This window comes from Canis lupus, chromosome 1, assembly GCF_011100685.1.
Source record: "Canis lupus familiaris isolate Mischka breed German Shepherd chromosome 1, alternate assembly UU_Cfam_GSD_1.0, whole genome shotgun sequence".
In the NCBI taxonomy this organism is placed as follows: domain Eukaryota; kingdom Metazoa; phylum Chordata; class Mammalia; order Carnivora; family Canidae; genus Canis; species Canis lupus.
Window position 1 is genome coordinate 9,230,632 of NC_049222.1, and position 13,703 is coordinate 9,244,334.

General features: G+C 33.8%; 1 protein-coding gene across 7 annotated transcripts in view; it reads right to left on the reverse strand.

Annotated features, from left to right (window-relative positions):
* Positions 1–424: 424 nt before the first annotated feature.
* Positions 425–13,703, reverse strand: part of CCDC102B (coiled-coil domain containing 102B) — a 138,583-nt gene continuing 125,304 nt past the window's right edge. For 6 of the 7 annotated variants that reach the window (XM_038525824.1, XM_038525820.1, XM_038525822.1 and 3 more), the window contains 2 exons: positions 11,671–11,880; positions 8,019–8,375 (listed from right to left, as the gene is read on the reverse strand). In XM_038525824.1, the coding sequence (XP_038381752.1) occupies positions 8,289–8,375; positions 11,671–11,880 (297 nt within the window). In that variant the 3' untranslated portion in view covers positions 8,019–8,288. Of the gene's footprint in view, positions 2,282–8,018; positions 8,376–11,670; positions 11,881–13,703 lie in introns of those variants that run through there. The other variant, XM_038525821.1, reaches the window with a different exon arrangement.

Here is a 13,703-nt window from a genome sequence, read left to right on the forward strand (position 1 = left end):
AATAACTGAAAATCCCAGTGGTATCTTTTTCATTATTTTTATTTTAATTCCAGTATAGTTAACATACAGTGTTATATTTGTTTCAGGAGTACAAGATACTGATTCAACAATTCCATACAACACCCAGTGCTCATCACAAGTGCACTCCTTCATTCCCATCACCTGTTTCTCCCATCCCCCCACCCCCCTCCCCTCTGGTAACCATCATTTTGTTCTCTATAGTTAAGAATCTGTTTCTTGATTTGTCTCTCTTTTTTCCTTTGCTCTTTTATTTTGTTTCTTAAATTCTGCATATGAATGAGATCATATAGTATTTATCTTTCTCTAACTGGTTTATTTTCCTTACCATTATACTCTCCAGCTCCATCCACATTATTGGCAATGGCAAGATTTCATTCATTTTTATGGCTGAATAATATTATATATATGTGAATAATATTATATATATGTGTATACACACACACACCCCACATCTTCTTTATCCATTCATCAATCGATGGACCCTTGGGCTCCTCCCATAATCTGGCTATTGTATGAGACATCACCTCATAGCTGTCTGAATGGCTAACCACAAGAAACAAGTGTTAGTGAGGATGTGGAGAAAAAGGAACACTCATGCCCTGTTGCTGGGAATGCAAACTGGTTCAGCCACTGTGGAAAACAGTATGGAGATTCCCTAAAAGATTAAAAATAGAACCACCTTATGATGCAGAAATCTCACTCTGAATATCTACCCAAAGAATATAAACACACTAATAGAAAGGGATACATGCACTCCTATGTTTATAGCAGCATTATTTACAATTCCCTGGGTATCTTGATCCAGGCTATGTCTTAAGCCAGGGAAGCTCATTATGTCTCCTGGTCAGGTCCCTGTCTATGCCTAAGCTCTCTTCCCCATGCAGCTCCATGTGAAAGTATGATGCGTTTTTACTGCTCTAAATCTGTATATTCTCAGGTTTAACAGCAAGAAAGTGTGTCTCTTCAAAAAGTCTAAGCATCCTTACATTTAATTGTCTCTGAGGTGGTTACTTGCCCATACTAGTATGGTACCCAGCAAACTTGATTTTGATTAGATAAACATGAATCACCCCACCTGAAGTTAGAGGTGATATTAACCTTAAGCAAAGGGTGTGGCCTGAAATTTGGGGGGTGGAGTTGATCCTAGAGGAAAAAAAATGCATGTTAAGTAGAAGCCAGGTGAATAGATGTTATGGTTCTCTAAATAATGACCATCCACTAATAAGACAAAATTGATGTTGAATCTCCAAACACATTTACTTTTATGTTTTGCCAATAAAATAAATATTTAAGTATAGATTTTTTTTTATCTTCTGGTCTCAGATGATCAGATCATTATCATAACAAAAAATTTAGGAACTTCCTAATTATCTTTATCATCTTGGATTTATCAATATTTGGCCTACCGCATTGTTATACTTTTCTCATGCATATGTAGCTCTGCATGTCTGTGTGTGTAATTAGGAGGGGGTGTTTTATATATATTACATATATATATATATAATGGGTCTCTATGTAATATGTATTTTATATATATCTATCTATAGGGTCTATATGTAATATGTATTTTATATATCTATCTATATATATGAATTCTATACTGGGTAGATGGCAAATAAAATGGTGGGACATATTCTGATATAATAAGTGTCATCTTGTCCATTTTCTACCTGAAGATGAGATTTATTTTCAGATCGTATCCCAATAAAAATAACTATCTCTATGGTGAAGTGAACCTTGATTATAGTATACAATGTTTGGAATAAAAGTAGATAAAGGTACAGAGCAAAATGTAGCCATTCTTAGGTAAATAAGTAGTCAAAACATGTTTAGCTGCAGATGCTAACAGAAAACTTCCAAAATAACAAGTCAGTACAGGCTTAATCATTAAAGAAACTAAACTATATCATTAGTGTACACCAAGAATAATCTGAATTGATGGATAAAGTCCCTAAACAACATAGAAGGTACTTTAATTTCAGTGCAAATACATTTGGACAGAGACAAACAACAGGATCTAAGGATAAAGCAACCAGGAAAGGTCATAACATGACAATTCCTTTAGCTACACAAGCTAAGTATAGCCACCAGATCCTTTGAGGGGAATACTTAAAAGTTAATTTAGGAGATCCCATGACTTCTTTTTCTGTGCCTTCCCCACCACTTCTATAGCACATGGACTTTTGCTAGCACATCTCCTCCCTTTGCTCACCAGTGGTCTTCAGATCAGTCCTTGGAGCTCCATCACCAAGCCATGGACCTGAGAAGTAGTAGATATAGGTTTTAGAGCCTTAGAACTTCAGCTTTCTTCCAAATATCTCTCCCCAAGCCATTTCTCTCCTTGACTTCACATACTCAAGGATTTTGAAAATCAGTAGGCTTGGGGAACCTGAGGGCTCAGTGGTTGAACATTTGCCTTTAGCTCAGGTCGTGATCCTGGGGTCCTGGGGTTGAGTCTTGCATCAGGATCCCTGTGGGGAGCCTGCTTCTCCCTCTGCCTATGTCTCTGCCTCTCTGTGTCTCTTATGAATAATTAAAATCTTTAAAACAAAACAAAACAAAAATTCGTAGACTTCACTTGTTTTCCCCAAGCTTCAACCAAAGCAAATAAGCCCTTGCACTTATTCACTTGGTATGGAATGCTCTTATACGACACCTCTCCAGGTCATGACTTCCTTTCTTCTTTCTGACCAAAATCTGAATAGTCATTTCTCAGGGAGAAGCAATGCCATAAATCTTCTAATTTTCAGCATTTGACACAGTTGCCATTATAGACTGCTTCGTTGATGATTTGATTTGACTGTACTTTTCCTAAGGACAGCTGTTAAATTGTGTGTCTTGCCACCCTTATAACCCCTATCTACACTGTGTGTGTCTGAAATATAGATTGACTATCTCAACATTTGTTCCAGATTTCTTCTAGTTTTTCCTCTTGTATTGCTAAACATCTACATTTCTTTGAATCTCTTACAGCGGGAGCTCCAGATAGGCCTTAGAGGATGAAAAGAAACGTGCTCAAGCAAGGCCTGAAATTGGAGCTGATCTCAGAGTGGGAAGAGTGGCAGTAAGAAACTATAGAGTTGGCAGGCCCAGGCATAGGGTGTCTTCTATCCCCATCTTGTAGGTAAGGTAGAGTGATCATGGAGGCAAGGATGGAACTGTGTCACAGAAAGCTGTCCCTTCCTGATACCTTCTCCGAGGAACCCATTTAATTAAACCTGTTCTGCGGTGATCCAACAGGGGTCATTCCTATACATCAAGTGTGGAGTTTACTTCCAAGTCCTAAGTCATCGGATTCCTTGTATTACATACTTATGTTATTTATGTGTTTTTTGATACTTAAAACCAAACTCTGACTTCAGCAAATGTTTGTTGAATTAATCAACAAACACATTAAAGCGTAAATGTTACCTGACTTTAAATGAATTTTTTAACATATAATAAATACCTTTCACCTTTTATAAAATTATGTCTTAATATTCTTCTTCTGATGGGATGAATTGTACCATTTGAACACTCATATTGCTTCATCACAGAAAACACTGAAAACCTTTTTATCTAGTTTTGAAAAAACAAAATGCTGATACTGCCTTTACAATCATTACAAATAAAAAAAACTAAAATAAACTTTTTCTTATAATGAATGACATGCTAATAAGCAAAAAGTGGATAAGACAAATCTAACATAAAGAATGAAAAAGGCATTCCTCATATGGTGCAAGTTAAGCTAATAAGCAGTGACTCATTCAAATATAAAATCAGAAAATATTAAAACCCAGAAAATTATCTGGAGGGTAGGACAGATTTGGGCTTTAAAATTTTGTGAATCTAAATTTTTTCTTTTTTTTTTCCTGTTTGTATACAGAGCCAAAGGACGTAGTTCTAATTATGAAATGCTCATTAATGTGAGTAAAAAACATTCCAGCTACGTCCACCCAAATTGTGCCAAATAAACAGTTTCTTTGGGAGAAATTGAATTAATTCTATCTGGCTTAAGGTAGGATAATTAATTTTAACTGGCTTAAGGTAAAATTATTCTTGTAATACAGACTCAGCCAGCTAATTATTTCTCCATATGCTACTGTTCCCCTACACCTGCCTCACGTTGGCATAGCAGACCTTTCACATTTCCCTACTCTTTCCCCATGTTGTCAAGGACATGCCACCAAAATAACCATCAACTTGCCTCCAGCACAGAGAACCAGAGTTTCCAGCATTAGTGAAATAGACACTTGTGGTATTTATTTAAATTAACTATGAATTGAAAAAAAAATTCTCAAAAGTAACTTGATATTATCATTAACAAAAGATATTTACCCTAATCACTAAAGTTACACACACACACACACACACACACACACTATTCAATAATGCAAAATCAGAAATAACCTAAAATCATTTAAAGGGGATTATAATATATTTTGAAAACACTGTGTGTTGACTTGTAGTTTTCCAAGTTTTAGTGGATATAAAAATCATTGTTTTTTGTTTTTTGAGATTTTGGCTGAATCTATCAATATTTTATTTTTATTTATTGGCTGTTAAAATAATTTTTTAATTTTTATTCAAATTCCAGTTAACATACAGCATAATATTAGTTTCAAATGTACAATATGGTGATTCAACACTTCACTAGAACACCTGTCACTCATCACAAGTGCACTCCTTAATCCCCATCCCCTATTTTACCCATCCCCTACAACCTCCCCTCTGTTAACCATAAGTTTGTTCCCTGTAGTTGAGTCTGTTTCTTGGTTTGCCTCTCTATATCCTTTTTTTCCCCTTTTGCTCATTTGTTTTGTTTCCTAAATTCCACATATAAGTGAAATCATATGGCATTTCTTTCCCTGACTGATTTATTCCACTTAGCATAATAGTCTCTAGCTCCTTCCATATCACTGCAAATGGCAAGATTTCATTTTTTATGCCTGAGTAATATTCTATTATATATATATAATCATGATAAATATTATATATAAAATTATCGTGTGTGTGTATATATATACATATATATACGTACACACTTATATATGTGTATATATATAGAGAGAAAAAACACATTTTCCTTATCCATTCATCAGTCTAATGGATGCCTAGCTACTTTTTAAAAATATATACATTGCTACTTCCCAAGTTACATGTCTATTAACTTGGAATTTTCATTTTAGGAAAGCACCCTATTTGGTACAGTAGGACCATGATCCAACTTCAGGAAACATTGCTTTAAGAGGTAAGAACATCTAATCTATTTTTGAATTCCTTCTCTCTACCATGTGAATTCTACTGAACATACATGGAATAACAGAATGCTAGCAAAGGAACTGAACGTGAAATGTGAATGTGATTTGTAATTTAATTGACTTCCTATTCATGTTACACTAAAATAGGGCCACCTTCACACACACACACACACACACACACACACACACACATACACATACACACACACACGTGGAACTATGAAAATTAAGTCAAAGTTGGTTAAAAAGCAAAGAGATGATTATTGTTAGTTACTGATGTATTGATGCTTCCTTTCCTCTGTTTTCCTAGAATTTAGAGAGAATTAGAAAGGCTGCCAAATGCTGTGGGGATTTAAATACCATTAAATTAAGCAAAATAAAATGATAGGGAAACAGAAAGTGATGGGCAGTAGCAGAGGAATATGAAATGAAAAATCTCTCAATTATGTCAACAACCGTATTAAATTTAACTGCATGAATTAAAAAGAAATAAATCCAGCAAGTGGAAAGAGTACGCTAAGCTGTATCAAGAGCCAACAGCTATTTTAGTGAAAATAAACTGAAACTCTAAAGAAACAGTACATTGTCCTCATGAACCCAAATTAGTGCTTTTATTTAAACCTAGTGGCTAAATTTTGGAAAACATAATAGGATAATGGCATTTTGGTGCTGGGAGAATCTCAGCTATTTATTCCAGACTCTTTTCTTAAAAATGAGGAAACTAAAGTACAAAGAGTATTATTTGGTCCGAAATATTGAGCACAGACCAGAATAGGAGTTTATTCTTTCATCCTCTAACTTCAGGCCCCATTTTCCTGTTACAGATGTGTTCGGTCACACATTTAGTGGTTACCACTTTCCCTGATTACTAATACAGATGCTCTTTGGAGTCTCTTTTGTAAAGGCATCGCACCAACCTATGGGTTTTTCCCTCATCTTATAATTTTATTTTTAATTTGAATTTTTGCTTTAGTCTTAAAGAAGTATTAAAACCATAGTGTTTTGTCATTTTAAGTAAGAAACTAAATATTATGTCTTTATCATTGCTTTAAATCAAGCTAATATAAATCAACCGATAACAGTTATGTGAACTGCCAATCATTTTGCAATAATATAGTGGATTATTAGTAGCATGCTAGACACATCAAACAGAAAATGATATAATTTCATATCTGAATGTCACAATTTATAATACAAAATTTCATGAAGTTTCTAAATCTGCAAAATATAAGTGACCTAAATGTCAAAATTTGCCTCTTGGTTTTAATTGGCTATCAGACAAAATATCATTGATCTGCTATACAGAAAAGAGATTTTGAAGGATATTATAAGCCTCCAACAGCCTTATAGACCTATTGCCCTCTAGCATAGAATTAATAGGAAAGTAGAAGAATTAAATATTTAATTAAATAATGAAATTTAAATAATGAAAATGGAACATAAATTCATTTATTTATATATCTAGCACATATTTATGAAGGTGTGCCAAACACTGTAGTAGTTGAGATTTACTATTCATAATTTTAATTTAATAAATTTAATTTTATTTAATAAGCTATGATTGCATTTGTGAAAAAGTGAAACCCCATCTCGTGATAATATATCCCTAGAAATAAGGATTCATATATACAAAATCTTACCTTCTCTCTGGTGGAGAATCACAAAACAGAAAAAATAAAATTCCTATTTTAGAGTTTATTTATAAAAAATCAACTCATTGTATGTATGTGCATGTACATTTGTGTGCATGCAAGCATATGTATATTTAAGGGTGAGTGAGGGCAGTCATATTATATTAGAGAAAGTGTCACCCTATTGTGTAGTATATTGATTTATTTCAATCCCACGGGAACTCTCAGTAGATACCTCTTTATGACATTCATAAACGGTACTTAAGAATCTATCTCTGGTAATTTCAGAAATTCTTGGGGAAAAGAACATTGTTCTGCTCAACCCATGCAATCCCATTCACTTTTGTTAAAATGTATACAAAATCAGGATGCATTTCTAATTTTCATGAAATAGCTAAATTATCAATTCATAATGACATCCACAGGTAGCTTAGTGTTTTGCCTCAAAGAAAAATGAATTATTTTCATTTTTATACACAAAATACATTTCACATATGAAAGGGTTAAAAATTTCCAGATATCCAAAATAATCACTATGTCAAAAATTAAAATTTCTGGTGTACCTTGGAAAGCAAAGCAACATAAGAATAGTTAAAAGAAAACTTGAAATGACCCTATCTAATTATGTTATTCTGTATTTAAATTATTACTATTTTATAACAGTATAAGAATAGGTATTATTTTTATTCTTAAATTATTCAAAAATGTTATGAGCAAAGAAGGTTTTGAAAGAGAAATAGTGAATGCAGAAAAGTTAATAAATCCATAGGTTTGCCTACTAAACATCTGAATGAAAATAAAATATTTCTAAGGGTAAAGTTACTAAACAAAATAAATGTGATGTCATTCCTATTCAAGGAATGGACACTATCAGAAAAGTAAATTCATTAGGAATTGACTTTGATGGCCTTTCCACTTTTAGATTAATTCATCATTTTCCTGAGACACATCAATTACCACTCTGTCACATTAACTTTCTGAAAATGACCAATTGTGTGACCTGAAGGAAGGAGTTCAGTTGCCAGAATGACTTAAGAAAACAAGCCTCCAAAAAACTTCATGAGAGGCATGTTGACTAGTTCATGGGGCTTTACCCAGTAGAACACTGACAGCTTTATCCAATAACTTTTCACTTGAAGAAGTCTTATTTGGAACGGAGAATACATACACTGCATAACAATAGAGTTAATTAAAGCTTTCTAAGTACAAAAATCTGTCACTTGATAAAGGAAATAAAGTAAATCATCATTGATAGGACAAGAATCATATCTAGGAAAATGGTTGGGAATTATGATTCTACTTTTCTCCATTACAGCAAAACAAGGACATATTGTGATAAATATTAGTTTATCTGTGTTTGTTCCCAGTTTATTTTGTTGTCTTCTCTATCATGGGCTCAAACTTCACTTTTCCCTTCCTTGTCCCTCATTTGTCTTCTTTTTTCCTCTCTTCTCTCCTCTTCTCTCTGTCCTCCTAAAAGTTCCTGGAAGTGAACAAAGGGAGGAAGGAAGGTGGAAGTAAAACCTCAGAAAGAGATCAGAATTCATGAAGTCCTTAAAGTTTTGTTTTCTTTTTCTTTTCACCACCCCTTTGTGAAGATGTCCTTTTCTTAATCACACAATTTACCAAGTTGTCTCAGAACTTCCTTCTCCCTGTACCTCTCATAGGCATGGTCCCACCTCTCAAGTATTCTTACTGATTAGTAATTTTCTAACCTAGTAACTTTCTTAATTAAAAGTTCAGGTGCATGCTGCTGTATGTTTAATTGTAAAAGATTGATGCACACGTAGCTTTAACATAGGACATAAAAGCAACAACAAGATGGAGATTCGTGTGATGCAATTATTCATGCTAAGGAGAATCTTTGTCCTTAAATTAATAGTGTACTTTACACTATTTTTTTAAGATTTTATTTTATTTATTTATTTGAGAGAGAGAGAGAGAGTGTGTGTGTGTGTGTGTGTGTGTGTATGGGGAAGGGTTGTGAAACAGCAGGAGAATCAGACTCTGTAGGGAGCCTGGCACAGGGCTTGATCCCAGAACCCTGAGACAATGACCTGAGCAGAAGGCAGATGCTTAACTGACTGAGCCATCCAGGTGCCGCAATAGTGCCATTTAAAATGAAAATTTAAAAATTTATTCCCTATAATATGAAAGCCAAATATATGCAAAATATAGCACTATGTATTTCAAATATGTATGTGAAATTCTTCCCTTCCTGTATAAATAAGGATTTATTTTTAAAAAGTCATTGAACAATGAAAACATTAAAGTTCAAGAAATTAACACAATTTATTGATATGGAGATTTCTGTGAATAGCAGGCAATTCCGTGTCTGTCACAGATATTTGTTAAATGTGATTGGATATAAAGATAACACAGTAAGAGACTTTACACCTCTTTTAGAGACTGATAATTGAGTAGTTACTGTTTTGGCACTTCTATGTCAGCACCTATATATAAGTGTTACTCATATATAGAACTTATTTTCACATAAGTAAATGGTGCTTCTATATGGTAATTATATACCTATATACACAGAATACTCCTATATGATATTTATATGTGTAATTATATACATATAAATAGCTTTTATTTAAAAATATTAAAACTACAATTTGGCTTCATGTTATAATAAAATCTACAGTATTCTCTGGACTTAGGCATATTTTATTTGCAGCTTTGATTCATTTGGTGTTTGGGGACATTTGAATCTCAATCCCAGTGGGGGTCTCTGTGGAACGAAGGATTTTGACCTGTAGCTGCACTATGATAAGTAATTATTTTGGTTCAAGGGTAAGTCTGAATCCTAATGAAGAGCATTGGAATCACCAACACCTCTTCCTGGTCATCAAGATAATATATACTTAAGGGATAGTTTTCTGACTTATGAACACATCCACTGGTTTGGTCAGGCCTTCCAGAATCTTCTCAGTTTCCAACTTCTGTTTAGTTCTAAGCTGAAGAACTACACTTGTCCCAAAGAGACCAGGTGTGGCCCCTGTGCCCTGTTGACAGGACATGCCAATTGATGTATATACCAGTTCCAAACAGTCCTCATTCAACCCTCATATTTCTTAACTGACATATTTTAAGTTATAATATTTTGATGTAACTAGATAGGAATCAAAATGAAATTGAATGAGTTATTCCATACATATTCTCATTCTATTTTATTAGCCTTATCATAATGTACTACTGATAATAATTTATGTGTTTATCTCCCCATATAGACTTTAAGCCCATTCTGGGCAGGGATAATGATTCATTAATCTTCACATCACCCAGCTTCTACCGCAGTAAGTGATACAGAGTGTAACAGAAAAACTTGTTCTGTTCCAGTGACTCAAATGCAAACAGGTATTTTGATGATCAAAACTTGTTTCATAATTGAAATAATTCTGTTCTCCCACAAGTAGAAATCTGTATAAAAACATCTCTACAGATTTATCAGTTGTATATGTTAGAATCAAATATACTATTATGGCTGGTTTCTGAATCCATATAATAGAAAATTAGGATTACTGACTATAATATTTCACTTTAGATATCTGTACTGACAAGTCACAGAACACCAATGCAATTGAATCTTGCATATGCAATTAATCCCTAGAATCACAAAGAATAAAGAAAAGTGATATGGAATTCAATTTTTTTTTGGCCATTTAGCTTTTAGGACTCATATGAGTATGAACTACTTATATAATTTAAAAAAATATGAGCTTATCAAACACACTTTTAATTCACTGTTAACAAGATAGAGTGAAATAATAGAATTGTGCACTAAGATATTATACATTATTTTTTAAAATATTTTATTTATTTATTCATGAGACACACACACACACACACACAGAGAGAGAGAGAGAGAGAGAGGCAGAGACACAGGCAGAGGGAGCAGTAGATTCCATGCAAGGAGCTTGATCTGAACTCGATCCCGGGTCTCCAGGATCACACCCTGGACCGAAGGTGTTAAACCTGCTCATTAAACCGCTGAGCCACCCGGGCTGCCCACTATACGTACTTTAATGGAAGAAATAGAAACAAGATGTAAATGTTTTTCAGCATGTTGACAATAAAACACACAAATTGCACCATTAAGAGATTATTTTTAAAATCTAAAAACTATTTATTTTTAAAAATCCCATCTATGCAGTAATTATGTCTATTGGCTTTAGGATAAAACAATTGCAATTTGAAGTTCTCAAAGTCAGATTCTGAATTTAATTCTAGTTTTAGTATTTGTTCTATAGGCTATAAAAGGTATTTGCAACATGAGGCATTGAAATGACTCAAAAATAATTTTTCTGAAAATTTTTCTGAAAAGAACCAGAGGAGTAAACTTCCACTGAATTGAATTGTTTATGCAGATACTATCGCTGCTGACAAATGCTTATTAGACAGTTGTTCAAACTAATCGAGAAATATACTTACTGAGAAATAAGATCAATTGCTTGAAAAATACTGAGACAAAACTATAAAAGGAAACAAAAACCACAAAGGTCCATCCCTTCACTTTTTTCTTCCTTTTGGAAAAGCTTGGAACTGTCAAGTTTGTCGTATTGTAACATTTTCATACAAAACTGGTTACACTCTGTTTTCATATTCATGAACAATGTTATTCTACCTCACAATGAGAAAGAGAGCAAGCTATCAGATGTTAAATAGAAAGGAAATGTTCAGATTTGGAGGTGGGTGGAAGTGAAGGCAGCATCTACTGAGCATCAGGGAAGCACGAATAGTGAGTGAGAACATTTGCTTCCAAGGAGCACCAGTACCTTGCTTTTCTCCTGCAGTTCAATTTGTGACGTCTTGAAATCAGGACCTTGAGAGTTTGAACTTAATCTAGTTTTCCTATCCAGGAGCTCTTCCATTTCTTTCACCTGGGCCTTTAGCCTTCTATTTTCTTTTTCCAGTCCTTGTTTTTCTGTTTCAAGCATTTCCCTCTTGTCCCACTCTGAGATATTTTCAGCCTGCAATCTCTCTAGCTAAACAAAGAAAACACAGAGAGGCAACATGTAGCATTGGTAATTGCTAAAAGGCAAGGCACCCTGCAAAACAAAAACAAAAACAAAAACAACCCACTATGGAAGGTTCACAGATACATACATTTATATAATTTTTAAAACGAAAACTGGATTTGTCTGAAAATTTGCAAACAACACAAAGGTCCTAAGACCAGGCCATGCCTTAGATAAACATACCTTTCCTCTTGGTTCATGAGACTATTTCTAAAACCATATAGCCCATATTTGTCAAATAAGTATGTCAAGTGAAAAACAATGGTACTCTGCCAACAATTTCCACTTAAATGATGAACATTTATCAATTGAGAAGGCACAAAATAATTTCTTGGGCAATTCTGGTTGCATGGATATACTTCATGTATTCATTCGCTGGTTTATGTATTTATTTACTATACCTTTCGAGTTCCACATATTATGTTAGTCACTGAGAACAAAGACAAGTGAATGTAACAGAATATTATACATTCCATAATTGGAATACCATAAAATATAGTCACACACACAGTGAGTGAGTGGTTAATTGGATTTCCAGGGAATAAAGGTTGGCCACCATGGCCAGCGGGCCAAATCTGACTCATCTATTTTAATAGATCCCATAATATTGGCGTTATTTTAATGGTTGAAAAAAAGAGAATACTCTTATAGATACATTAACATTATATAAAATTCAAATTTCAATGTCACAAATAAAGTTGTATTGGAATGCAGCTGCATTCATTTGTTTACATCTTGCTTATATGACTGTTCTTACACTAACAGTGACAGAGTTGAACTGCTGGGATAGAGACTGTTGGGATAGAGGCAGTATGACCAGCAAAGCCTCAATTACTATCTAGCCTCCTACAGACAAACTTTGTTTACCTCTACTTTCACCCCATGGTTCCTAACCAAGGTTACACATGAGATTCTCTTGGGGAGATGTTTATAATTACCAGTGACTAGAACCCACCTCTAGAAGTTTTGATTTAATGGATTTAGTTTAATTTTTATGTCCCCCTGGGTCAGTTTTTATTTCTAACATTTTTATATTTAGATTCTAAAGAGGCAATAGCAAATGGGTTTATATTATGCAGTTTTATTGTGTTTAAATGTTTGCTCATTATAGTGAGATTGAATTACATTGGTCTGTTATGATTATTTTTTCTTACTCAGGATATTGTAAGCAGAAATGATTAGTAGCTCTTTTAGCTCTAAATTCTAATCCTGAGCTCTGAATTCTAACCTTGACTTCACCATTGATTCGGTGGGTAAGCTCAGACTGGTAACTTCATCTCCCCAGTATGAACAATTTATTCTCCAATGTGACAGAGTTTGTGAAAAGTGAAGTTAATTAAATTGACAGGAAAACACTTTGCATAGCAATATTCTACTTAGAGAAGAAACACTGTGGTAATATAATTTGGGAAAAATAATTATATAGGTATTTCTCCGATATATTTAGGCATACGTATATCCAAATGTCAAGGTAATTTTATGGCATAGATCTGTATGGTGAAGCCATTCTTTCCAGTAAATAAGCAAGTAGAACCTAGTCCTGTTTCTGTCACTTTCTCATTGGCTGATTCCGAACAAAATGTTTCCTCTTTCTGTTCCTGTTTTTAAATAAAATTGAGAACACCAGACCCACCAAATTTGTGGAATTATAGGGACCAAATAAAGTCAATTATTCAAAATGCCTTGCAAACTATGTAACATATTTAAAATATGAGACATGTTAAACAGTTAAGGATAAAAATTGGAAATTATCTATTTTTACATAGTTGTTTCAAATGGCCTGACTGCAA